This window comes from Nuphar pumila, chromosome 3, assembly GCF_984573655.1.
Source record: "Nuphar pumila chromosome 3, dmNupPumi1.hap1.1, whole genome shotgun sequence".
Classification (NCBI taxonomy): domain Eukaryota; kingdom Viridiplantae; phylum Streptophyta; class Magnoliopsida; order Nymphaeales; family Nymphaeaceae; genus Nuphar; species Nuphar pumila.
The window spans coordinates 113,494,216-113,521,855 of record NC_143251.1 but is presented as its reverse complement, the minus strand read 5'-3'; the positions used below and the strand labels follow the sequence as shown (position 1 = coordinate 113,521,855).

The following is a 27,640-nucleotide window of genomic DNA, read 5'->3' as shown; positions in this document are numbered from 1 at the left end:
GGACGGTCGCGGAAGGAGACGGTCTCCGGTTGTTCGCAGGACGAGGAAGAGGAAGAGGAAGAGGGAGCCAAAAGTAAGAGAAACGAGAAGAATTAGGGTTTCGTCTTCGGCTTCAATGGTAAGGGGCCTTTTTTCTCTCTCTCTGTCTCTTGTTGTTGACTTCATTTTAGGTTCTTGGTTTTGGCAGTGACCAATCTTGTTGGTTAAAGTTTGTGTTTTTTTTTTCAGTGTCGTGACTTGTTCGTGTTTCAGCCATTCTCTTTTTTTCGTCTGTTATCAGATTTTAGGTTCTCAGATTTCATTTCAGTGTTGTGACTTGTTTTTGGTTTTGCGGTCTCTCGGTGTATGTTCTCCTTTAATGTGTGAATTTTGGGCTCGCATATTGCTGGTAGCTTCTATTGGTTCTGGTCTTATTCATTGTTAAGTGATTGCGTTAGGTCGTTTAGATGAAAATTCGATCCATAATCAACTGTTAGCGTCTTATAGGTTGGTAACAACAGCTATGGAGACCTGTCTGGTCAAGTGACTTAAGGATTAAGAAAGTGAATATTCCATTCTTCTTCTTCTTCTTCTTTCTCTCTTTCCCCCAAAATGGTGTTCTACTGATTTTCCTTCGTGACCAATTGTGGACGTTTTATGCTGAATTTGCTCAACTCTTGTTTTTTTGGTGCTTGTGATTTGCCCAAGGAGGGAATTTGAGTATAACTTTGTTTAGTTAGTGCAGTTTGTGATTGTCTATGATTTTTCTGGAGCATATAGTTTTTAAATGATGATTTTTAAAGGGGAAGGTGAAGGTGGTTCTGCTCCAACGGTGGTTTTTAGGATTCATATAGAGAAACGTTTTGTATGACTCAAATGGAGGGTCAAAGTCCTCATTTGACCATTTTTATTTTATTTTTTTTATTTTTTTTAAAGGAGCATAAAGGGGTTGAGGAGACGCCAGATAGTTAGGGCACGCCCCAATCCTCCTCCCTTCACCCCTTCACCCTGCCTCCGGTTGACCCACTTTCCGGCGAGCTACCTCCGGCGGCCAACCTTCCGGCGTCCAGGTATGTCCTTCGTTCTTGCTCTTCTTCTTTTTCTTCTTCTCTTCCATGTCTTCTTCTTCTCTTCCTCTTCCTCTTCCTCTTCTTTTTCTTTCTTCTTCTTCTTTTTCTTCCTCCACTGTGTGTGTTCTGAATTTCATATTGGTTAATTTACTTGTGAATGTTGTAACATTCTCAGATTGGAGCTTCTTCGACAAATACATTCTTTGGTTATTAATGGTAACATGCATTATTCGTTGATGTGCGATTGTTGTTAGTGATTTTGTTGCTTAGTTTTTGGTTGAATGCTCATAATTTAGTTACTGGATACTTAGATCAAGTTGTTGCATTAATGTTATTGTTACATATTGTTCTTGTACCTTTGGGTATTTATTTTAAATTTTCTATTTGTTATTAATTGTTGATTAATCAATAAAAAATTTCTTTTATTTATTTATGTTTTTTAACTATTCTTTATATATTTTTTTTGTGTGATGCCTTTGGAGGCTTACCCATCACTTCATATTTTGGTGGAGCACTTCCCTACGCCTCAATTCACAACATCGCACATGGTTGTTTTCTGATTGATACAATATGTCGTACATTTGCTGTTTGAGGGTTAACGATTGGACCATTTATGAAGAATATAAACATTTTCTTTTCCTTGGCTAAGATCAATTGATTAATCCTCTATTTTTTTTCGTTTGTCTTCCTTTTCCAGTGTTGGACCTTTAAAATCAGCAGCACTTGAAACTGTTCTCTGTTGAATGAAGGAAACAGGGTCATCTACATGTAGTAGCAGAATTTTGGTGTCACTGACTTCCGAGGCAATATGCTTGTTTAATCTTCCATTGCCATGGTTCTGGTATCAGGCTTCAATCACATTTAAAATGCTTGCTTGATTTCTACTTATAATACTTGCAGTATTTGGTGTGGAGGATGAAGAGCATTTGGCTGTCCATACTTGCTTCTTGGCAACAGTTGCCTCCATGTTATTTGCTTCTGTGATGAAAGAATTAAACACTTTTGGATCCATTGTTAGGAAAAAACATGTAAACTTTATCAATACTGCATGGACATTGTTTATCTCTTTGTCTATTTAGAGCACGTACACTTGTCTCCACTCACTTATATACGTTCAAGATGACAACTGAAAGCCCAGTGAGGTTGGAGGGCAATGGAGGAACTAGGAAATGGCCATCTTCCAAGGAAACGATGACCTGTACATCTCCCTCAAACAATGTGGCTGCTCAAGAATTGGGAATGCTTTTAAGAGGCCATAAAGTTCACGGAAATGAGCAAGATGGAGTGCCTAATCGAAGTGAAAGTGCTCCACCAAGCATAGAGGGTTCATTTGCTGCATTTGGGGATTTTCTTGGTCAGCAAAACCAAAATTCTAGTTCGGAAATGAGTTGGGAGAGTTTAAGCACTATGGGGATTTCCAATTCAGAGGAACATCACTCTGATCCTGCCTATGCATCTTATTATTACTCTAATATCAATTTGAACCCAAGGCTTGCTCCACCTATCGTTTCTTCAGAAACTCGGCGGTTCGCTGGTCGGTTCAGAGATGGTAAGAAATTTATGACTTCTTTTGATGGCATCAGTAGTGAATCATTAGTTTTCTCTCGCTCAGCCCTTTCTACTCACAAGGAGAAGCTTGAGGAGGAAGGGCCACCCATTGGCAATCTTGTTAAACATGCTTATACTGATTCAGGAGAAAGGACCAGGGATTTTTTATCGGGAAGATTCTCAGATGCATCAACTGGTCGCCATAAAAGTCTGGTGGACTTGATCCAGGTGAGAATTTGGAAATGGCATTTTGTTTGCATAACCTATTAATTGGAGTTTATTCGAGATCCAAATCAACAACATTGTGCTCTGCTCATGCTTATTCTGTTCCACATTTCCTCTTTTTTGCTTTCATTTTTCATTCCTCTTGATTTTCTTTCTTTGTCTGTGTAGCCTATTTGCTGGCCATGGAGTTTTGAGAACTTGTCCATAACATGCTGCCTTGCATATTATCTTCACATCATTGTATCTGGGTGACACTATGCAATCATTTTCAAAATTATCTTGGCACCTTCAAACAACAATTCCAGTTCTTGATTATGATATTCTTGTTTTTTCTTTAAATCAAGTCTGTTGCCTACCAAGCTCCCAGCTGGCATAAGAGGCATGCTGTTGCTTTAAGAGTGAAGAGAGAGAGAGAGAGAGAGAGAGAGAGAGAGAGAGAGAGAGAGAGAGAGAGAGAGAGAGAGAGAGAGCAAATTGAAACAAAAACCTACCAGGACGACAACATCCAAAAGTATCATGGTAAAGAAGGTTTTTGCATTTGTGTATGGTAAAGGAAGAGAATAAAGGGGGCTAGTGATAAAGATTCATAAACCTCCATCTAGATCATAGGGCAATTCACTTTGAAAATAACACTGCATGGCACATTAAATAAAACTTCCTGTCCCCTTATGCATGGTGCAAGTTGGTATCCTTCGTCTGGAATGGGGACCTAGAAGAACTGCATAAAAGGAGAATATGACCACTCATCTTTTTTGCATGACATGTGTCTCTTCACATAGAAGTTAGAAGTGTACTGATTTTCTATAAGGGGAACCTAAAGTAAATCTTTCATTCCTTTCGAGTCCCAAACAATAGGTGGTGGAACAGTTTTGGCCCAAATGAGCGGAGATTTCAGTGCTTCTTCCAAAACCAAATCACTTCTCTAGTTTTTGTTTAAGTTGATTTCTAACCAAGACTTTGTTTTAGTTCTTTAATTGTGTGGCTCGTATTCTGTAATTTCTATTATTGTGGTATTTGGTGTCATGTATTAGTCTCACATCTGATTGCCCTTCTCCAATTAGGCTTTGTATGGATATTTGTTTTTCTCAGTTTTACAAATCAATAAATTTGTATAATTTTTAATGATTCTAGGATTGTAGCATGATTTAGTTGCAAACTTACAATTCTTCTTCGTCCAATTTGTGACAAAGGCTTTGATTGGATCTTTTAAATAATTTTTATATTCCTTGGAGTAGTAACTTTTTATAAATGTTATAGTTTTGCCTGGATATGTCCTCTCATTTTTCTTGGGCACTTGTGTTGATACCATTCATTGTTTGGCTTTTGTTTGTTACTTTATTTATACTAGTAATGTGAATGTGCGTGTGCACAAGTGCACACAAAAAAAGTTTTAGAAATTATGAACTCTTTAAATTTGATGATCCTATGGCGATAAAGAATTTTTTTAGAAAATCTTAGCATTTTCAATTCAAGGATCCAGTAGAGCCAAGTGCTCAATTATCATTGAGTTTGACACGTTATACATATAGTAATGCGAATGTGTGTTGCATGAGTGTGCACAAGTGCATAAAAAAAGTTTTAGAAATTATTATCTCTTTAAATTCAAGGATCCAATAGAGCTGAATGCTCAATTATCAATGTTTTTTATATGTCGTAATATTATAAGTGTTTTTAAAATATTTAAAAACACTTAAAAAGTTGAAAAAGCATTGGTGTATTTGGATATCTTGCAAGGCATGTGCTTGGACCATACCCCATGCTCCTCTTTTTTTTTTTTTTGACAGCTCAAGAATGAACTCTTACTGCGGTTACCACTAACATGCTAATTGCAGCATTTAGTAAATCCAGATTTTCCTAAATACAATCAGTGCAGAGTATAGATGTATCCATACCATAGTTACCAGGAAACAAAATGCATATGAGAAGCGATGTGTGAAGTGGAAGTGGGGAAGCGAGTGTTAAAAAAGTAGTATGAAGCGGGAAGCGGGATACAGTTCTGAAACGATTATGGAAGCACATGAAAAATGAAAAGAAAACACATAGAAATCAATATGAAGCACAAGCGGAAGCAAATAAGAAATGACATTAACACAAGTATAAAACCATATAAAACCAACATGCAAGTTTGTTATAAAGAAAATTATTATTTTTTAATATGAAAAGCATAGAAAGTTAGGGGCTAAGTGAGTGGGAAGTGACAAGAAGTGAGAGGAGACATTTAGAAAGCGAAAGGGAGTCTATTATGGAAACGAGGAGGAAGTGGGCATCCCACTAATGGGAGTTGAGTTTCCCATATTTTGGAAGCAAGGTTCCCAAAGCTTTCCTTCCTTTCGAGGAAGCGATGAGTTTTCCACTTCCAAAGTGAGCTTATGGGGAAACAAGCTTCCCCATATAGCAAGAAACTTCCGGTAACTATGATCCATACCAACTAAAGCAGCATAAAATTTTCTCTTCAAAATACACTTCTCTTTTACTTATCTTCCAAAACCTGCATAGGCAAAACATACAAATGCTAAAAGTTCTATAAAAATTTTCTTATCCAAATAAGAGAGAGAGAGAGAGAGAGAGAGAGAGAGAGAGAGAGAGAGAGAGAGAGAGAGAGAGAGAGAGAGAGAGAGAGATTTGACTGTTATTCATGAGATTGGAGATTTCTATTGATAGGATTAACAACGAGACCTACAACTGCTTGTAGTTAAAATTTGGGGCTAATATACTTATCTTGGATTAAAAGTTCTTGTTTCGCTGCAAAACGCTGATGAAAAATAATTTTAACAATGATGTTGCCATGTCATTGGAGGCATGTAATGTGCATGTGAAAAGGGATTCAAAAACAGGTTTTTGTTCACTTTTTCAAACAAGACCGAGTTCAGGTCCATGTGTGAACAACATGCAAGAGCTTGGGTCATTTTAATTTCCAATTTTCAAATTGGGGTCAGATGTCTGACCCAAACACAAATGGGATTCAAAAGTAACACTCTTGTTTGACAGCAAAACATTCCTCCACTAAGAACACTGCTTCTTTGTTGTCGATTCTGGTAACAAGATAAACATGATAAAACCCAACATCAAGTATTCACCAGACCCAACTGATCTGATTCGCTGTTAGATAATACTTGGTATGGCATTTCTGAAATCTGTAGCTGGTTGAGTATGAGTCCTTTGATATGTGACCCAAACCCAAACCTAAATCTGCTTATATGTTATATGGTCAGATTTGGGAACTCTAAATGGGTTAGATACCTGACCGTTGGCAGCCCTAGTAAGGGGTCAGATATACCTATGAATGTGGATCACATAAATTCAAGTAAGTTTGCATCTAAACTTCAGTTAGAGAGAGAGAGAGAGAGAGAGAGAGAGAGAGAGAGAGAGAGAGAGAGAGTTTTCATTTTTTTTTCATACATATTTAGAAACCTACATTTGTAAACATTAAAAACAAATTGAACTTGTGATGGATATCTAAAATAGGCACAGTAGATTAACAATGGCTAATGGAAAATTGCAATAAATGTAATATACAACAATAAAGGAAAAATTAGGCCAATAAACTTATTTACCACATATTTATCCATATGAACTGGTTGCACAACGGTTTGCCAACCTTTGAATTGCAATGTTGTGCATATTGATTTTTTTACATAAAAAAAATCAGAGAGCCTTTTGATGGGGTTATTGAACAAAAGGAAAAATTACAGGAAGGAAAAAACATATTCCAACCTAATACCTTAGTCTGGTTTTTAGTACCACTGAAAGACTTTGAACATTGATATAAGATATAAATTCGTAAGGCATATTAGGCACATAATTGTGTGTGTGTGTGTGTGTGTGTGTGTGAGAGAGAGAGAGAGAGAGAGAGAGAGAGAGAGAGAGAGAGAGAGAGAGAGAGCAATGTACGTAATGGGTATATGTAGAAAAATTGGAATCTCAACAAAAATAGAAAAAAATTAGAAACAAAAAATGGTTTCTATTGGTTCCTTAAAAATAGCTTAGAATTTAGATTGGTTAACTCATCGCCCTTTTACATATAGTAGTTATATTTTCAGTAGTTGCTATCTCTAGCCTTTGCATTTGTCATCATGTGTTTGCCCTTTTCTCCTTTTTTGTTTTCCTGTTGATCTGAAAATTCTTTTCCTCCAGGGTTTCATTGTTGCTGTCAGATATTTTTGTTTCCTTCACTTTAAAATAAGCGAAGGAGTTCTTGTTTTACCTTAACCATGCTCGTTCATAATACTCTGTGTTTTAGGCCGGTTCATTTTTTCCCTCTCTTTTGCTGTGGTGGTTGTCCTTAAAACATGGTGTTAATTTGACTTGGAAACTTCCTCTGATGTATTTCTTTCTGCTTCTGTCCCATGCTTCATTGTTTGATCACTTTTTGTTTATTATTTTAGTGGTTGTCTGGCCATCCACTGTTTCCTTAAAGTATCAAATTTATGCTGTTCATGATTGTTTCTTTTGCTTTAATACAAGGTTACAGTGCATTTTCTTTTCGCATATGCTTGTGTTTACAACAATGTTTTGATTTTTCCGTGCTTCCTTGATCAATTTCTTAATCTTTCTGGTTACACTAAAAGAAAGGTGTCTCTCCTTGAAAAGTTAAAAAAAATCAAAGGACAAGCATTAAGCATAGTTTGCCACGGGGGCTATTTGCTTGTTCTATCAGGATGAAGAATCTGTACACATGCTCTTTAAAAAAGGAAGCAAGGAACCAGTCCATATAGGTTTCTACTGGGTACTGTCTTTAGCATGGTGATGATTATTTGTGCATTAGTTTGATCTCCCATGGGACATTGTTGGTGTGCAAACTTGTGAACTTATACACATTGCCTCCAGTTATGGTGACCATTATTCATACAATGACTTGATTCCACAATACTTTGTAACTACTCTTGTTAATAACAAGGTTGTAAGTATCGTATCGTAACCCATATCGGTCGGGCCCAAAATAAGATACGTATCATATCGTAAAAAAGCATAAATCGTAAAAAAAAAATTGAAAAATTATAAAAAAATGAGAAAAAAACAAAAAATAGCAAAAATTCTAAAAAATCATAACACACGAAATAATGATGAAATGCACAAAATGCAACCATAAAATCACATATGAAACATTTATTTCTCTATGAGTTATATAAGACATCATCAATCATCAACTATTTCACAAGAACAATGCAAAATATTAATATCTTGCATTGAATAACATGTCACAAAATTCATACTTTCGTATTACATAAACAAAAAACAAAATAACCAAGTTTATGAATACTTAACAGATACATAACCGAGTTTTCCAAAAGTATACCATCAATCATCATCATTATCTTCTTCTTCTTCTTCTCTTCTTTGACATTCAAATCATCTCCATTGTACGTGGGCTCTTCGTCATCTATGTCCTGAGTTCCTTCCACGTTTATCCACTGAATGTCTTCATTCAGAAGGTCTGTTTCTTCTTGAACCTATTGCCATAGTTGTACTCGATTTTTAATCGGTTTTTACTCATTACTCGAGTGCCCCATTGCCATGCGGAATCATTTGATGTCATTTTTCAAAAAAAAAAAAAAACTCAATAAGAAGCAAAGAATATTTTTTTTTACCTTAACCTACTTTCTTTGGGTGGAAAAATGGTGGAAATGCACTCTTGATGAAATCACAAAATCTCTCTCCTTTGCGCATGGATCGGCTCCCAAATCGCTCTCATGGCTCCTAGGGTGCGTGGATACCTCTTTAATGCCCTCTACACAAATGAGGGAGTCTGCCCTCACGAGTTGTTTAAAACCCAAAAACACAAAATTACTTTTTTGGCCCTTATTAAGGTGCACGAACACTATATCATACGATATGCCCTGTATCATATGATACAAGCCTGTATCGTACGATATGGATACAACACACACTCGTATCACGATACAAGTGTGTATCGTATCGTTTTTCTAAAAAGTAACGATTCGTATCGTACAATAAGCTACAAACAACACTGCTTAATACTTAATAGTGCTTGAGAAAATATCGGTCAATGTTATTTAGATGAGAAATTCTGTTTCTTTTCTATGCAAGCAAGTTGGCATATAATGATCTCCCTTTGCAAGGTGGCTTACTTGACATTAATGTCAGATTTCCTCCTTTGCAGCTAGTTAAAAAATTTCGCTGTGTCATCCATCTGCCATGGGTTGGTTATTTCTCAGGATTTAAATCCTTGCTAAAATAAGTACACTGTGACTGCATTGTTCTTCTAATGTTTATGTTATAATTAATCCACTGTGTGCTCATGCACATGTACATATGCACATTTGGGCGCATGCATCTTTTTACGTGTGTGTTACCATAAGAATTTCCTTTTTGGGGCTTAATTTTTCCATTTGCTTTTTTTCATATTTTCCACTGACATTTTAAGTTGTTTCTTTTTATATGTACTTGGAATTACTTCTTGTCCCTTTGGTGACAAGTTTTTTGGTTCAAATTTGCACTTCCCTTCTGTATATTATTCATGCTTTAAGTGGTTTCAATAGGATTGAAATTTTTTTATCAGTTGATATATCCATGCTTTTAGTGTTGTGCTCTTGAAAAAAAAGTACCTTTATATTTTCCAAATAACATGACGACTGCTGCCTTGAATCTTGCAGGCAGACTTTCCTCGCACTCCATCTCCTGTATACAATCAACCTTGTTCAACTAATGTAGCTTTTGAAGAACCACCTAATTCAGATTGCCATCTCAAATTGTTACATGATTCGTTATCTAAAACATCTATTCTGGGTGCAAATTTTGTGGAAACTATGTCAGATACAAATCCTTTGTCTTCAACTCCTGCTCCAACTTCATCATCGCAGGATGGGAGAATTCTGACTTCAGAATCTGGAGCAAATGTCGATATGAACTTTCCAAATTCCCACTTAGAAGATGCTTCTTTGCTCAATTACAGCACTGATCCAGACATTGCAGGCACTGAAACCACCTTAAAGGGTTTAAGTATTTCCAACCTGCCAAGTGCATGTGACCTCAAGAGACAGGAAGAACGGAGGAATTCTCAGGGTAATTCCTCACCACACTATTTGCAACGAGGTCCCATGTCTCATGGTCGATGTCAGTCGCAGTCACCTTCTCAAGGGAAAAACCTGGTCCATGTTGGGGTGGATCAGCCTTCACATGGAAATTCCAAGGTTTCTCCTGCTCTTGTTCAAGCCGTTGAAGTTCAGCAGGTTCTTCAGCCTGGTGGAATTACACCCCCATTGTATGCAGCAGCTGCAACGGCTTACATGGCTTCTGGAAGTCCCTTCTATCATAACTTGCAACCAGCAAATATATATGCTTCCCAGTACAATCTGGGTGGGTATGCTCTGAATGCTGCTATGTTACCCCCTCTGATGGCCGGATATGCTCCTCAGCATGTCATCCCTGTGACTTATGATAATTCTGCTAGTGCAAGCTTCCATGCTCGACCCTCTGGTGCACCTTCTGGGGCGAATATTGCTCCTGGAGTCACGCAGCTTGGGCTGTCACTGCAACCATCTTATGGTGATCCGCTCCTTTATTTGCCTCTTCCCATGGATGAAGCATACATTGCGGGACTTCAGTATGACCCTATGGCATATAGAGGAGGTCCTATGAGAAACCAGATTGAATCTTTTGATGCACAGAAAGGCCCTTCTCTGGCTGCATACAATGCAGATAAAAAGGCTCAATTTGTCAAGCCAGGAGCCATAACCATCCCAAACTCTAGAAAAGGGCCCTTTGTTTCTACAGGTTATTATGGGAGTCCTCCTGGTATGGGTCTAGTGATGCCATTTCCAACCTCTCCCCTTGGTAGTCCATCATTTGCAGGAACATCAGTGTCTGGAACAAATTTTGTAGGGAGACAAAATGAGAATATAAGATTTCCAGCAGGCTCTAGTAGAAGTTTAGGTGCATATTCTGGCTGGCAGGGTTCAAGAGGAAATGACAAAATTAATGATCCAAAACATTCCTTCCTTGAAGAGTTGAAGTCCAGTAAGGCTCGTAGGTTCGAGTTATCTGATATAGCTGGTCGTATTGTTGAATTCAGGCAGGCTCTAAGAACTAAGCTACCTATTTCTAGATAGATTTGAGATTTTCCTCTGAAAGACTGTAATGCTCATTCTTGTTTTGTATCAGTGCTGACCAACATGGTAGCCGGTTTATTCAGCAAAAGTTAGAAAACTGTAATGCTGAGGAGAAGGCATCGGTCTTTAAAGAAGTTCTCCCACATGCTTCTGCATTAATGACAGATGTCTTTGGAAATTATGTGATTCAGAAAGTATGGGAAATGATTTTATTTTATTTTAATTTCTATTAGAACTATTCCTTGTCTGGTTAATATGCATGCCTTTATGTATTGATTAACCTACATGGGAATAATTTTTGCACAATTTGCAGTTCTTTGAGCATGGGAGTGCTGAACAGAGGAAAGAACTTGCAAAGCAGCTCACTGGGCGTGTTTTACAATTGAGCTTTCAGATATATGGTTGTCGTGTAATCCAAAAGGTACAATATTCTTCAGGGATATTGAGGGGTGAGAAACATGTTGTCTGTATATATTTTTATTTTGCATTTTTTCATAATTCACATATTTGAAAGTTCATAGTGACAGTACGCACTGCTGTTTTGTTTATTATAAAATTTTATTGTCTTAAAACATGGTTGTGTGGCAAAAAAGCCCAAATTATTTATGAATCTAAAGGGATTACCACATTGTGTTCAAAATACTAATATCATTAAAAGTGACTAAGTGGTAAACACGATGAACAACTTCACTTTCATATTAAAGGTTAGTTTGTCTTTCTTTCTTTGTGAGTCTTAATCAGATCTATTGTAAGTTGGTGTAGGCACTTGAAGTTGTCGAGCTGGACCAGAAAACACAGCTTGTCATGGAACTTGACGGCAATGTCATGCAATGCGTCCGTGACCAAAATGGAAATCATGTAATTCAGAAATGCATCGAATGTGTACCTGCTGATAAGATTGAATTCATTATTTCTGCTTTCCGTGGCCAAGTTTTTGCTCTTTCCAAGCACCCTTATGGGTGCCGTGTAATCCAGGTAAAAGTCATAGTGTAATAGTGTTAGTCCTAAACTTCTCTCTCTCACGTGGCTTTGTGGATTAACAGAGGGTTCTAGAACATTGCACAGATGAGAGGCAAAGCCTGTGTATAATAGATGAGATTTTACAATCTGCTTGTGTGCTTGCTCAGGATCAGTATGGAAATTATGTAACACAGGTATCAATTTTCTTGGCATTTTGAATTTTGTTTCTGATAGTGCCTTCTTTAGCAAATTTGCTTGCAATCTATATGATTACTTTTGTTTGTTCTCCCTTGAAGTAAAACCCTGTAGGCCGTATGAGGTGACATCTGATGAGTATTGGTTCTTATCTAAGTGTTTATGTCATTTCAAATGATTTTTCACTTGTACTGCTGCACCAGTGGCAGAAGAGAAAGTTGTTTGCTACCAAGTTCATGTGTGCTTCTAATTTCTAAAACCTTACTATATGCATTTATAAATGAGTAGCTGGTGATTATGGAAATCCAAGAATTCATGGATGATGAATAGAAGCAAGAAGAGAGAGGAGAAAATTAGAGGCTTCATTAGTTATGAAATTGAGAAGTTGCAATATTAATATGGGTTGACCCTTTCTTTTTGCAGCCCTATGTAAAACTAGACAAGATTGATCCTACACCTGACTCTCTGAGTCTCATTATGTTTATGTGCAAGAATGCCCTCATAAATAAAACAATTGCATCAAAGGGTATTATCAAGGTTTTGATTTTCACATCGTAACCCGGATCGGTCGGGACCAAAGTAAGATATGCATCGTATCATAAAAAATCATAAATTTCACTAAAAAATTCTTTGAAAATTTAAAAAAATCTAAAAAAATGAAAAAATCATAGAATACAAGAACACAATTTATTTATGTAATAAGATTAACTAAACATAGATATGTTCTTAAACATTAAACAACCATACATTTGGTTGTTTAGCCACACATCTAATCACAACAAATACAATCAAGACAAAATAATGATATATTCAAAAGCCAAAAACTTTTTATAACTCATTACAAAAGTTAAAGTTACATTTTTTAATTACATAATGCCATGTTAAGGGGAAAGACATACAAACTGGAGTTCAGAAACATATAATAAAAGTCATCTTCAGTGTTAAACTTCAACTCAATGATTTCCATTATTTATTGCATCGTTCAGTGGCTTGAGATGATGGTCATCTTCATCTTCTGAATTAGGGACTACATCTAGTAATTTTTCTCCCGCAAATGTTGCACGAACTCGTGCCTTTCTTTTATCATCTTAAATTGCCCCTAGTGGGCATTACAATATATATATATATATATATATATATATATATATATATATATATATATATATTAACACCCTCCCTCAATTTGACGGTGAGATCACAGAGAGTTTGCTTAGGAGAAAATAGAAATGGAGTGATAGTAAGGCTTTAATAAAAAAATCTGAGCTGATACTCTGAAGTGACATATGGTAGTTAAATGTTGCCTCGTAAAAATTTATCTCAAACATAATGGCAGTCCATCTCGATGTGCTTCGTTCGTTCATGGAAGGTGTGATTGCTAGCAATGTAGATGACACTATTATTGTAGCAATACAACTTCGAAGGAATAAAGATAATGACTCCCATATCTTTGAGCAGACTTTTTAACCCAACAAGTTCTTTTTTAGTTGTAGTCGTTGCTCTATACTCAACTTTCATGGAAGATAAAAACACTTTTTGTTGTTTCTTACATCTCCAAAAGATTAATGATTCTTCAAGAAAAACGCAAGAACTTGTGGTAGAAATACGATCATTGGGGGTTACCACCCCAATCGGAGTCTGTATAAGCAATTAAATTAGGAGATGAAGAAGATGATAAAATAATCCTTTTATTATGGATTCTTTCAAATATCTAATAATTTAAATGACGACATTCATATAGATAGTAGTAGGAGCATTTTGGAATTGACTTGCGCTGTGAACGACATAAGCAATATCTGTCTTGGTAATAGACAAATATGTTAGTGATCCAATCAATTGACGATAAGGAGTGAGATCTTCTAAAGGAGTTTCATCATCGACTCTCGTCTTGACGTTGATTATTTCTACAGTCTTCACTTTTTTTTTGTCAGTTAAGCCAAACTTAGCAATAATATCTGATGCAAGCTTCATTTGAGACATAACATATCCTCGAGGAGAATATTCAACTTCAATGCCTAAAAAATACCTTAGAAATCGAAGGTCAGACATATCAAAAAAATTGCTTTTAAGAACATTTTTAATAAACTCGATGCCCTTTTTATCATTTCTAGTGATGATCATATCATCAACATATAACAATAAAATAGTTACGTGATCACTTGCATTCTTAACAAAAAGAACAATATCGGTATAACAAAAAGTCAAACTACTATCAAGAACAACTTTACTAAAGCGATTATACCAAGCTTTTGGAGTTTGTTTAAGACCATAAAAAACTTTATTAAGTTTAAGAAATTTTCTTTTCTTAATCTTAAGACCCGGTGGAGGATCCATGTAGACTTCTTTACAAAGGTTCTCATTAAAAAAAATATTTTTAACGTCTAATTGGTAGATAGGCCATTGTTTAATAGATGCTAAGACTATTAAAGTTCTTACTAGTCATCCTAGCAACCGGAGCAAAAGTTTTCATATAATCAATTCTATATTCTTGTGCATACTCTTTAGCAACTAACCTAGCTTTGTATCTTTCTAATGACCCATCACTCTTAGTTTTTACTTTATAAACCCATCTACATCTAATAGCCTTTTTTTCTAAAGGATAACCTACAATTGTCTAAGTGCTAGCTTTGTTGAGTGCTTCTAATTCAAGTCTCATAGCTTAATCCAACGTGGATGTTGCTTGACTTCTTTAAAGTTGGAAGGCTCATGATAGAAATTGATTATCATTAGACAAATTTTATAATTTGGGGAAAAGGAATCATATGACACAATTTTTTGTGGAGGTCTACTACTGCTAGAAGATCACCTAGGTAGGGATTCTTCTACTTGGTCTTCTAAGAAAATGTTTTGTGAATATATGTCAAAAGCGTTTTGATGTTCATTTTCCTTTCGTCAAGTATATACATGGATATCATTGGGATTCTCATTGTGAGAATCATCATTTTGATGAAGCAAATCATCGTTTTAATAAGAATTGCCATCACAAACATTATCACAAATAGTATCATTAAAATCTTGAGACTCATTTCTATGTAATAAGTCAAAGAGAAAAGAATAATCAACCTATTGGTTTTTTGAGATTTAAATCCATTTTGTTATTCAAGAAAAGTCATATTTCTTGAAATATGAAGTTTGTTATTTTTAATATCATAACGCCTATATCCCTTATGATTTTCACCATAACCAATAAAAGCACATTCAAGAGCTTTTAGTGAAAGTTTATATTGTCCTTGAAAAAGAACAAAGCATTTACAATAAAAAATTCTTAATCTTTTGAAATATGAAGATATTTCGAACAATTTTTTCAAATGGGGAAACATTTTTTAAAGATGAGGGTGACATCTTATTTATAAGATAAATTGCGAAAAGTGCAGCTTTGACCCAAAAGTTCGTTGGAACACTTTTAGAAATAAGAAGAGTTCTTGTTGTTTCAATAAGATGCCTATGTATTCTTTCGACAATGCCATTTTGTTAGAGAGTTTTAGGACAAAATCTTTGATGAATAATGTTGTTTTGTTTAAGGTAGTTTTGATTCATTTGACATGTATTCGCCTCTGAAATCAGATCTAAAAATGGTTATATTGTTTTGAAATTGATTTTGAATAAGGATATGAAATTCTTTAAAAATAAAAAAAACATTGGTTTGTTTTTAATAGAGTAAACCCATGTATATCTAGTGAAATCATACAACATAATATGAATATCCTCCTTTAGACATAACGGGTGCCGGTTCTCGTACATCGAAATGCACTAATTCAAATGGTTTATTAAAAATAAAGTTGCCATGTGAATAAGGGAGAGAATGCATTTTCTCAATAATACAATCATTGCATGTAAATTCTTTTTCATTACAAAATGTTTTCAAAAAAAAAGAAAAAAATACAACTTAGAGACATTAGAATGACCAAACCTTTTGTGCTAAGTGACAACATCTTTAGATTGAACATGATTACAAAATGATTTGGATGGCAAAGACAAAAAATCCATGTAATATAGGTCTCCTCTTCTATGGCCTTGCCCAATCCGCTTATCGGACCAGAGATCCTGTACAAAATTAATTGGTAGGCGAAAGAGAGACACTACATCCAAAATCAGTTATTTATGAAACGGAGAAAAGATTTAAGTTAAGTTTTGGAATGTGTCTAGAACTAAACCCTCAAATTTCAGGATTTATTGAGTTCCCAGCTTTGAGAACTCGATTTTACAATTCAGGTATGTCAGATCCAAACCCAGTCAATCCCTGCATAACCTTGAATCTCTCTGCAACTTCCAAAAATCATCTCCCTATTCCCGAGTCCTTTGACCCTCCAATTTGGTCATAACCTAGTTTAGGGTGTCTAGATTCATCCCTCAAAATTTGTGATTTTTTTGTTGCACCATTTGAAAGTTCTGTTTTTTCTTCCTGAACCTATTAAAACCCAATACCTTGTCCACCCGAGTTAGCTCATTTTGAATTTGACTTGACCAAACCGAGTCTGCCCTTTTCCCATTTCCGAACCCTAGACCCTAACCAAGTTCGTCGAGGAGACCAACACCAAACTCAGTGGTGTTGAAGCTCTCATGGCCGGTTTCAAAACCAGCCTTTAAAACATCACCAACTTGCTGCAATGACTCTAAATGAGAGTGCAAGCTGTCCAACAACATTTTCAATTCGCTAACGGAGGCAGATGCTCTCACGAGGAGCATGATGATCATGAGGAGGAGGACATTCATGAATCCATCCTTGGACAACACCTGGAGGATCGTGGAGTTGGCTTGAGGACACACCCATTTGGCATCTCCCTTTTGCACCCCGTTAAAATCCCTTTTCCCACCTTTGCAGGAAAGAACCCCCATGATTGGATGTACAAAATCAAATAGTACTTTGTAAGCCAAATGGGTTCCCCCGAAAAATAGATTAAAATGCACTGTGGCTCACCTCGAAGGTGAAGCCCTAAGGTGGTACTGGTGGCGTGAGCAACGCCACGAGACACCTACTTGGTATGAGTTCGAAGGGGAACTCTTAAAAAGGTTTGGACCTATGTCACATGGGTGCGGGTGCGGGTGCGGGTGCGGGTGCGGATGCGGGTGCGGGGATTCGGCACTTCCAAAAAACCCGGGTGCGGGGGTGCGGCAGGGGCAAAAATGTAATATATATATATATATATTTATATAAAAAAGGGGGTCAGTCTGTCAGCTGACAGCTGCTGTCAGCAGCTGACAGACAGCTGCTGCCAGCTGCTGCAGTTGACAGACAGCTGCTCTGTCAGCTGTCAGCATTACTTTTTTTTTAAAAATCTCACAGCCCATTTGGGCAATTTTAAAAAAAAAAAAAAAATCCAAAACAAGAATGGACTTAAATGATCCTGGGTGCGGTCAACGCACCCAGGATAGGGTTGACCGCACCCGGTGCCGCACCCGCACACGCACCCGCGTCGAGTCGCATCGACGCGGGTGCAGCACCCTGCTAGCCGAATCCCTGTGACTTAGGTTTGGACCCTAACCCTACGTTAACCATAACGTAAAGCTGAAAAATATCAAACAAAAGGGGTTCATCCAAAAATGTCAAGCAAACTTCGAGGATCTTAGTACCATGTGCGGTGATTGGTTTGAACCCGCTTTGATAGGCGCATTCATGGGAGGATTACAAGATGAGATTACGGTTGAGCTCTTGACTCACCCTTAGACCCTAGAAGATTGTTTTGTGAAGGCTGGGGTGGTGGAAGAGTGCATAAAAAAATCAATGTTTGTAAAAAGTCCGTCTACCCCGTTGATAGTCTGGGAACCTGCATCCCAAGGAGGAGGGAGCAAAAATGAAATTCGGTTCCAATGTCAAAATTGAATTCATTAGCTAGGCCCAAATAGAGGATAGGTGCAACAAGGGCCTTTGCTACAATTGTTATGAGAAACGGGCTCCCGAGCACAAATGAAAGGCCCTCAAATTGTTCACTGCATACAAAAGCAAGGATGAGAGCGAAGAAGAACAAACATGTATCATGGGTAAAACAGACAAGGAAGTAAAACAAGGAAGTGAAATCTCTTACTATGCCCTTGTTCCATGAGAGTGAAAGGGTGTCTGCACAAGCAACAAGTGAAAGTGCTCATCGAGCACTTTTTCAACCCACAACTTTGTACGGGAAGATATCGTGCAAGCCATTGGATGTCGTATTAAGCACAACCCTACTTTGACATGATGGTTAGGGATGATAGTCACCTCAAGTGTGCGAGTGTGTGCCCCCGATCTGGATTTGGATCTTCAAGGATCCAAATTCAAGGTGGATTTTTACGTGCTGCTCATGAAATGTGCCGATGTGGTGCTAGGGATGAGTTGCTTTCGGACAAATGGATTTTTTGTAAAATGGAGATGTTTTTTGAAAAAGACGGGAAAACAACATGCCTAAAAGCCCATAGGCTTGTGGGAGGTGATGTAGTAGGCCCGGATGAAGCTCTCCAAAATTATAGAGTTATTCAAGAGGTCGTCCCTTGCATGATCCATACGAACAGTCAAATAGGTGCCAACAAAGAAGTAAAGAAAGCAAAATTGAATGTCATCTCTGTGGTAACTTATGAGATATGGAGCAAAGCATGTAAAAAACAAAAAGAGAGTGAAAAACACGAAAGTTAAAGAGGACCGTCGAGGAGGATCCAAGTAGCCACCGCCACTACCAAGTGAAGGGTGAAGGAGTTTTCTACAAGGAAAGGTTCTTATTTCCCGAAGATGCCGAGATCATCCTCGATCTCTTCCACCATTACCACTCCTCTCCCTTGGGTGGTTATAAAGGGGTCTTTAAGGCTCAACAAAGGATCAAGGGCAAATTCTACTTGCCCAAAATGAAGGAGCATGTAATGAAGTTCGTCAAGGCGTGTCTTGCTTGCCAAGCCAACAAATACGAGTCCATCAAGCCCACCGACTACGTCCACCCCTTGCCCATCCCTTATTGAGCTTGGTCTGATATCTCCATGGACTTTATTCAAGTCCCACCTCCCTCTAACAAAAAATAAATCATTTATGTCGTAGTTGATAGGTTTACCAAGTTCTCCCATTTCATGGCCTTACCCCGGAAATACTCAACCATAGTGAAAGTCTTTCACCAGAACGTAGGTAAACTCTACAAAATGCTTAGAGCCATTGTGTGACCATGATTCTCTTTTTACTAGCCAATTTTCGAAAGAGTACTTCAACTTTTTTAGGAACTGAGATGAAGTATAACACTGCCTACCACCCCCAAACCGATGGCCCAACCAAAGTGGTCAACCGAACTGTAGAAACCTATCTTCATTGTTTCACCAATAAGAAACCTAAGTCTTGGACCGACTACCTGCCTTGGGTCGAATGGTCCTACAACACCTCTTTCTATTCCTCTACTCGAATGATCCCCTATAAAGCCCTTTATGACAAGTCCCCTCTCAAAACCTTGACCTATGAGGAGGGAAGTGCCAAGTCCGTAAAGTAGACTGACAACTAAGGAAAAGAACCTCAAGGATAAAATCGAATGCGAAAAATCCATGACAAGAACCAGAATGATAGGGAGTTTCAAGTTGGGGATTGGATATGGTTAAAAAAAAACTCGAAGGCAAGTACCCGAGCAAGAACGGATCGTTCACAAGCTCACTCCCTGATATTACTTTCCGTACCAAATTCTCGAACGGATTGGTCTAACTGCATACAAGCTCAAGTTACCCCCATCCATCCAAATCCATCCTCTGTTCCATGGATCGAGGCTCAAGGCACACCATGGGGACATTCTTGAAGGAGTGATGACTTCCCCAAACAAAATAGAACCCAAAAGGCCAATTCGGATTCTCAAAACCCGAAAATTGTACATCAGTGAGTGAAGGTCAAAAAACATCTCATAGAATGGGACAACGAGGAAGCACCGACTTGGGAGTTTGACTACAATCTTCAGAATCGTTATCCAAGATTCTTGCCTAGTAGACTACGCAAATCTCAAGGGGCAGGGGATGATGCAAACCCAAATATCCAATTGTTTGGGCTTGGTGAGACCCACTCAAGGGGCGTCTCCCCTATTTTTGGAGCTCAAGAAAGGTCATGCAAGCTGAGTTAAGGAGTTCCTAAGAATGAAAGATGGTAGACCAAGAAGCTGGTTTATTTATGGAGTGCAAGATTCTAGAAATAAACTAGTCAAAAGGGTTTAACTAGATTTAACCTATGCCCTTTGTGGTTTAACTAGAATTAGGATTTCATTTACAATATTTTTGTGAATTGTGTAAAGGCTTTATGAAGCCCCTCTTGGCCTATATATAGACCTTGTGTTTAGCTTTGAAGATCATGAAATGAAATCTGAAATTCCTATCTAAAGGGTGTGTCCTCTCTTCTTTTCTTTTCTATCTCACGTCTCTCTCTCAAGGGTTTGACCCTCTCACTCACTCTCTTTGGTGAACAAGACCTCTAAGTAGATCGAGTCCATTACTTGGAGCTTAGGCTGCTGCCCAAGGTCCATCTCAACCGGTGCGTGGCCAACCTGAGTCTTGGCAGTCCGCACCTTCTCGAACCAACCTCAACCCGCCTACCCAACCTCTGTAGAAGACCCCCTTTGAGTCACCCTGGCCCAAGTCAGCCAAGTCCGTTTCCTTATCCCAAACCTAAGTTAAACCTACCCGAACTCAATTCAGCCTACTTGATTTCTATCAAACCCAAAAACTTCATTCGACTTCTAAAATTTTCCTAGCCCAAATCATGAGGGATCTGATTCTGTTTTTTGGACTCAGTGTTCTTCAATGTGTCTAGAACTAAACCCCCAAATTTTAGGATTTATAGTTCACAGTTCTGAGAACTCGATTTTACAATTCGGGTCTGCTAGATCCAAACCCAGTCAATCCCTGCATAACCCTGAATTTTTCTGCAACTTTCAAAAATCATATCTCCGTGTTCTCGAGTCCTCTGACCTTAAAATTTGGTCAGAACCTAGTTTAGAGTGTCTAGAATCATCCCTCAAAATTTGGGATTTTTCTGCTGCACCGTTTGGGAGTTCTGATTTTTCTCCCCAAACCTGTCAGAACCGAATACCCTGTCCACCCGAGTACGCCCTTTGACTTTGACTTGACCAAACCTAGTCTACCCCTTTTCCATTTCCGAACCCTATGCCCAAGCAAGCATCAAAGGGTTCTTTCTTCATTAGAAAGGAAACTGAAAAAGAAGATACACTTTATGGGGGACTCCCTTGAGTTCACTAAAAGACAAATTTTGTTGACCCAATAACCACCTGAAAAATTACAACAGTACCACTGATAAATAATGTAATGTACACAAAATCATAAAAGGGGGTTAGCACAAGAGACTGGTATTACATATGATACACAAACATATTGCACTATTCACGGGAGAAGTTAACAGAGCATTTATGTTTTATCCTGCTTTCCAACCTCTTTTCCAGTTTGGATGGCACATATTAGTTTTTGTTTGATGGCTGACTCGTGCATAATGAGGTTGCTGTTGGGATCGGCATTTTCAAAAGAAAAAAAGGGGCTGGCGTTCTTTCAACCTGATGGTTCATGTGGTTAAGTGTGCAGCAAAAGAATCTTTGCTTGGGAGTACTCAAATACTGCTCACTTAGATTTTTTAATTCAGTTGGATATGCAGGCTTTTGCCATTAAAAAATGGAGAAATTGTGGCAATCATGGGTTGGTCATATGCAAGTTGGTATGGCTGGTCTGGACTGAACTGTAGGACGGTTTGCATTGTCAGTGACAACTTGTCACTGACATTATATCTCTATATTATCTGAATAAAACTTTAACTGAACCTAATTGAGCTTAATCAAGTTTTTTAAGCTGCTTGAGCTTGGCTTGATTAAGTCAAACAAGCTTGGACTCAGGCACAAACTCAGTTTGTTAATGTTTGAGGTGGAGATGAGCCTACACAAGGATAGGGTTATCGTGCAGCCATAAAGAAAATGCTGCTGTTTGGTAAGCCTATAATATCACGTGGTGGAATAGTAATTGTGTTTCTCTTTGTTAAGCCTGACCTTTTGGATACCCCCCCCCCCCCCTTATTGGGTCCCGAATAGGTGGAATAAATGTGTTAGTACTGCCATTGTTGAAGTGGAGAGAATGGTCAAATTTTTTGACGAATTCCAATTTTAGTCTCTGTGATGTCGATCTGGCTGGAGGGCACAAATTACTGATGCTGCTACGTTTTTCTACTATTGCAACTAATACCACCACTAATCAGACAGAGGATTCCTTCTGAACCAAGCTAAGCTTGTTCTATCTGTTGCTTTGTTACTTTTGCAAGTGGTAACTTCAGATTTTCATTTTTAGCTTTGGTTTTTGCTTATATTTGCTTGAATTACTCTTTTACAGATAATCCTATCAGATTATAGTAGCCAATGAAAAGCATGGTTGATTCTCTTTAAAATCTGATTGCTTGCAGCATGTGTTGGAGAAGGGAAAACCGCATGAAAGAAGTAAAATTATTAACAAATTGGCGGGTCAGATTGTACAACTGAGCCAACATAAATATGCATCAAATGTTATTGAGAAGTGTTTGGAGCATGGTGATCGTACTGAACGGGAATTTTTAATTGACGAGATTCTTGGTCAAACTGAAGGAAACAACAATTTACTGGTACACTTTTATATCTTAATATATATTATTTTTGTGATTACTCTTAAAAAAAAAACAGCTTTCTAATTACTTTATAGCTTATGGTAGATTTTGGATCTGTACTGTAGCTAATCTCTTCCTCCACCCTCCCCCAACCCATTTTGTTTCTCTCTTTGTCTATCCTGCTGCTCTCTTGCTCCTAAAGTTGATGCCTCTATGATGATATAACTCCTATTTTGAGAATGGGTGATTCTTATGTCTTCGGAACTTTGCTTCCCCGGATATGAAAAATGAACATTAAAAGTGGTTAGCTTCTAGTTTCTGAAACGGATTTGTAGGATATGGAGGAGCTCCTTGAAGCCTTCTTTTGCGTCTCCTGTTATGGTGATTTTGTGTTTTATTGGCCTTGTGTTTTCGATCATTCTTGTCATGTGGATTTGTTTAACAATAATTTCTCATCAAGGACTTGGGCAAATGTTTGTAACTAGAACTTTATAACTGTTTTTTTAGGTTAATAGTACCATTCTCGTCAGTCTTTTTTGTAAGACTTGGGTCAGTACGTTACATCTCTCATTATATTTGGAAGTTGGTTCTTTTTGAGTTATTTGTAACTTACAGACTATAGTTCTCTAAGTTATTCCTAAATTTCATAGGATGACTCAGCTTGAATGAATTTGAAAGATTGAAATTCTCACAATTTCTCCACTTGTCTGGTAGGAGCAGTTAGTGCACATCACCTTGTGTTGGGGCATTACAAGTTTGAATCCCAATGGTATGGTTGTATAACTGGTGGGGGTCTGCCTAACCTCAACTTGCCTATAAAAAAAAACATTAAACATACATGTTCAGAAAGCCCTTGCTGTGAATAGTTTGTATATGACAAAAATCTGTTTAAACAGAGTTTGGATGGAACAAGACAAGCTACTTCGAAGTAGTTCAAATCAGGTTGCTCGGTTGATTTAGATTGGCACCTATTGATTTTTTTTTTTGTGATCCACCAAACATATCTAGACTCTCATGCACATGCTTGTTCCTGCATTACTTGCTTTAGTTTCATACTTCCTGTGAAATTTGTTGTACTGATTTCATTAAACTTGTTTTTTGTTGTTTAAGATAGTAGAAAGAACAAAAGGGATGCACGTGGTGTAAGTTTGTGTTGTGGAAGTAGGTGGCTGGAATATTTATTTTGTATTGTTGTTTTTTCAGACTATGATGAAGGATCAATTTGCAAACTATGTGGTCCAGAAGATTCTTGAAACATGTAGTGATCAACAGAGGGAGCTACTGCTTGACCGTATAAAGGTGCATCTGCATGCCTTAAAGAGGTATACATATGGAAAACATATTGTTGCCAGAGTTGAGCAACTTCTGCCTGGTGGAGGTAAGTTCTGTTATCCTTATTAGTTTTCCAGTAAAACCATGAAATTTCCTAATGCAGATACTTTATATGGCAAGCTCACATCCAGAATGGCTTACTAAGATAGTCTCTTGGTTTCATTTATAAAATTGCCCCATTGGACTGTTTTATTTTTTTGGTTAACCTTATGTTTTTCAAATATACCATGTCCAAGCTTGTTAATGGGATTCTATGTTTAATTTCTATGTACATATCTAATTTTACCCGAGTTTTTCCTGAAGGGAGCCTCATTGTGGAGTTCTAGTGCAAATTGTTTACTCATATTGACTGTATGGACCAATTTCATTTCGGTGCCATCAACTAAAACATCAAACACTTTGGACTTACCACTGCTCGATAATGTACAAAAGTAAATTGTAACAAAAGCGAGTTGCTTATAGAAAGAAAGTCTATGGAGAATAAAGATTACCTAAACTTATAGGAAAGGTAGGGATGCCATGTATTATAAATTGTCAGAATTATTTTTCTATTCAGCTAAAGTATACATCATTTTGAGTCTGCAATAGCAACACATGCTTCTACTTGTACCATGAGTTTGAACCTATAAGTTCTTTTATTACCCCTGCTCTGTCCTTGGAAGAAGTTGAATAGCAAGGGCATCTAATATTGTGTTCTATGTCACCTGGGCACGGGTACAACACAACAATTTAAAAAAATGAGGGTATGGGGACATGGCTATATATATATATATATATATATATATATATATATATATATATATATATATATATATATATATATATATATAGAGAGAGAGAGAGAGAGAGAGAGAGAGAGAGAGAGAGAGAGAGAGAGAGAGAGAGATGGGTCTGTGCTAAATGGGTTTTTCTGCTCTTTCAATGTTTTTTTTTTGCAGTTCTGATCCCATAAATATGTTGGGCAAGGTCTATTTATGAGGAATCCACACCTGGATCATGTGTTTTCGATGAAAAAAAGGATATTTGGAGCCTCAAAAATTTATAAGTATTTTGGACCGTTGATTTTTCGAACGTTATAAAAACCCACCCATGTGTCAGAATCGAACACTTCAACCGCTGATCCCTATAAAATCAAGTACATAGATCACATCTGTAGGAATAGAATTTAAAAATAAAACTGTAAAAAACTGAAAAACTCATTTAACACGTTTCATTTAGCACGGACCCATTACTCTCTCTCTACCTATATATATATATATATATATAGAGAGAGAGAGAGAGAGAGAGTTTGGGTCTGGATCAGAACCAGGTTTGACAGTGACTTAACAAAAGGAGCAGCACAATCCCCACTCTCTCTCTCTATATATATATATGGTCTAATTTTTATGAAATAGATTTTAAATATATATTTTTGATAAAACGTTTTGTGAAAGCCAAACATCAAATAATAAAAACCAGCTCACACTAGAGTGAGATCCGGGTCAAACTCAGGGAGCAGAATGAAAAACTTTGTATTCCACAAAAATGCAGTCTTTATTGCCTTAAAATAAAAATAATTAACTAATTAAAATGAGTTACCCTCTGCAGAGGGCTCAAAAATAATAAACAGGCTTTATTACAATTTTTGCTTAAAATAAATGGCCCTAAAACTAAAAAACAAAAAATAATAAACAAAGAGTTTTCTTTTGCTTGTGTTCTAATCCCTTGCACTGCTATTGCTTCAAATGAATTGGCAGACTTATAAAAGCTACTAATATTTTATCTTGAACCTTCTGAGGAACCTTTAGGGGACCTTTGAGGGCTCTTTTGAAAGGCTGGAAAGGGCTCTTCTTCACCTGCAAACGCTTCCTTGCAAAACACAAAAAGACAAAATACAAAATGAGCAAAAACTATACCTAAAACTAATGTTAGTTTTGAGCAAAAACAAGAATCAAAACTTAAAACTAACAATTTAACAAACTTGTAGCAAACTAACTAACTACAATAAAGAAAAACATTGAATCAAAACTAACTAATTAACAAACTAACTAGTTCTAACTACTTGTAAACAAACTAAAACAAATTCTAAAGAAAATGTTAAGTAAATGAAATTATAAAACATGTAAATCTAATATAACCAATTAAAATTATAAAACATGTAAACCTGGATCATGATTCATTACTGTATCCTCCAGAGTTTTGCACGATCTATTTACAGCGAATCTAATATTTATGAACCTGCTATCAGTCATTTCATTCTGGAGAAATTATGAATTTAAAGAAGTATGTTTTTCTCTGAGGGCGTGTTTGATGGGTGCAATTAATTCTCCCCGACTGAAAAACTCAGTTTTTGGTGGGGCCCACAAGCACCCATCAAACACGCGATTATTACTTGTTTTCCGCAGTTTTGAGAGGTTTAAATTATCAAAAAGTGGGGGGAGAACTTTTCGCCCCAGATAAGTTTCTCTTCAGGGAGGAACATATCTGGTGTAGCAAACACCCCCTGAGAGTAGCCGTCTCCTAGTGTTTGACACAATCGAGAGCTTGTGATTAAGTTACTCTTTAGTAGTAAAAGGAAGAAGAATAATTCACTCTGCTCACCATGCGATGGAATGATAATATCTTCTACCATTAAGTTTAGGCTGTAACTTGAGTTCAGAAAACAAAGAACACACATTGTTTCTGTTTTTTTTGTTTGGTAAGTAATCTCTTCATTTTTGTTGTTAGGTTGTTCATCTTTCCTTTTGTTTGTTTCTGGACAGAAACATCTATTTCTAGTGGATGAGGACACATATCAAATGTTCTGGAGTTCATACAGGTGTTTTTATGTCTATAAAGTACTGCAGAGACATGAAAGTACGAAGCACTGGCTGCAGTCTAATAGGCACATGCCTTACCAGGTGACATTTGCTGAGGCTTTCAGCTACCTAACTGTACAGGTCAGGACTTCTATAAGTAGTTCACAACTGTAAAGTGTGTAATAGATATTCACGTAGTGTAATTGTGTAGTTAATGCTTATAAAAAAAAACTTGCTTGTCAACAAAAAAAATTTGTGATATAGTTAATGATCTGGTCATGTACAGAACTCTGTGTAAATCTCATATTGGACAAGGTGAATGTGTACGAATCAGCATTCCCATGAATTACCAAGATTGGATCACGTCTATCAAGTCGGATTGTTGCTTCTTGATGATGGGTTGATAAGCAATGTATTGCATTCCTCTAACACTTAATGGGTAGAATACATATATTTGGATTAAGTTCTGATTGCATCAAAAGCTCTACCAAATGGTCTTTTTTTATTTTGTGAAACCAGCGTGTCCCATGATCTTTATTTTTAGGCATATGTGCATAGACTAGTGACAACCTTTTTTGGGTAAATAGAGGCAGCCGAATTCTCTGGTTGTTGGTAAATAGTGACAAAACCTTTTTTCACGTTTTTTTGGCAAAGATGGAAAAAATAGAAGTCTAAAAATAACTTAAGAGCTAAGGAATTTAATTTCTGCCATTTTTATCCAGAAATATAGGCCAGCCAAATTCTAGAGTTTTTTCACTTTTTTTTTTTTGAAAAAATGCTGAAATTTGTTAGTGTCCACGTGACAGTAATAAACCTGTATCTTTGAAAATGAAGTTGGAAATTGATCGGTGTGCTTTCATGGTATCTTTTTCCATAAAAAATGGGGGCATGGTTTTTTACCCGTCCATAACTGGACCTGGAGTAGACATGCCTCAGCTA

General features: G+C 37.1%; 1 protein-coding gene across 2 annotated transcripts; it reads left to right on the top strand.

The window, feature by feature from the left end:
- Positions 1-27,070, top strand: LOC149843347 (pumilio homolog 5-like). 2 transcript variants are annotated; one of them, XM_089999738.1, is made up of 13 exons: positions 5-118; positions 916-1,049; positions 1,225-1,265; positions 1,747-2,598; positions 2,743-2,825; positions 9,437-10,854; positions 10,944-11,085; positions 11,205-11,312; positions 11,654-11,866; positions 11,935-12,045; positions 22,416-22,610; positions 23,796-23,970; positions 26,666-27,070. In XM_089999738.1, exons 4-13 carry the CDS (start codon positions 2,169-2,171, stop codon positions 26,686-26,688), a joined length of 2,898 nt encoding a protein of 965 aa, XP_089855864.1. In that variant the 5' UTR covers positions 5-118; positions 916-1,049; positions 1,225-1,265; positions 1,747-2,168; the 3' UTR covers positions 26,689-27,070. The 2 variants fall into 2 exon arrangements, with proteins under 2 accessions (XP_089855863.1, XP_089855864.1); XM_089999737.1 differs by having other exon boundaries at positions 1-118; positions 916-2,598.
- The last annotated feature ends 570 nt before the right edge of the window (positions 27,071-27,640 follow it).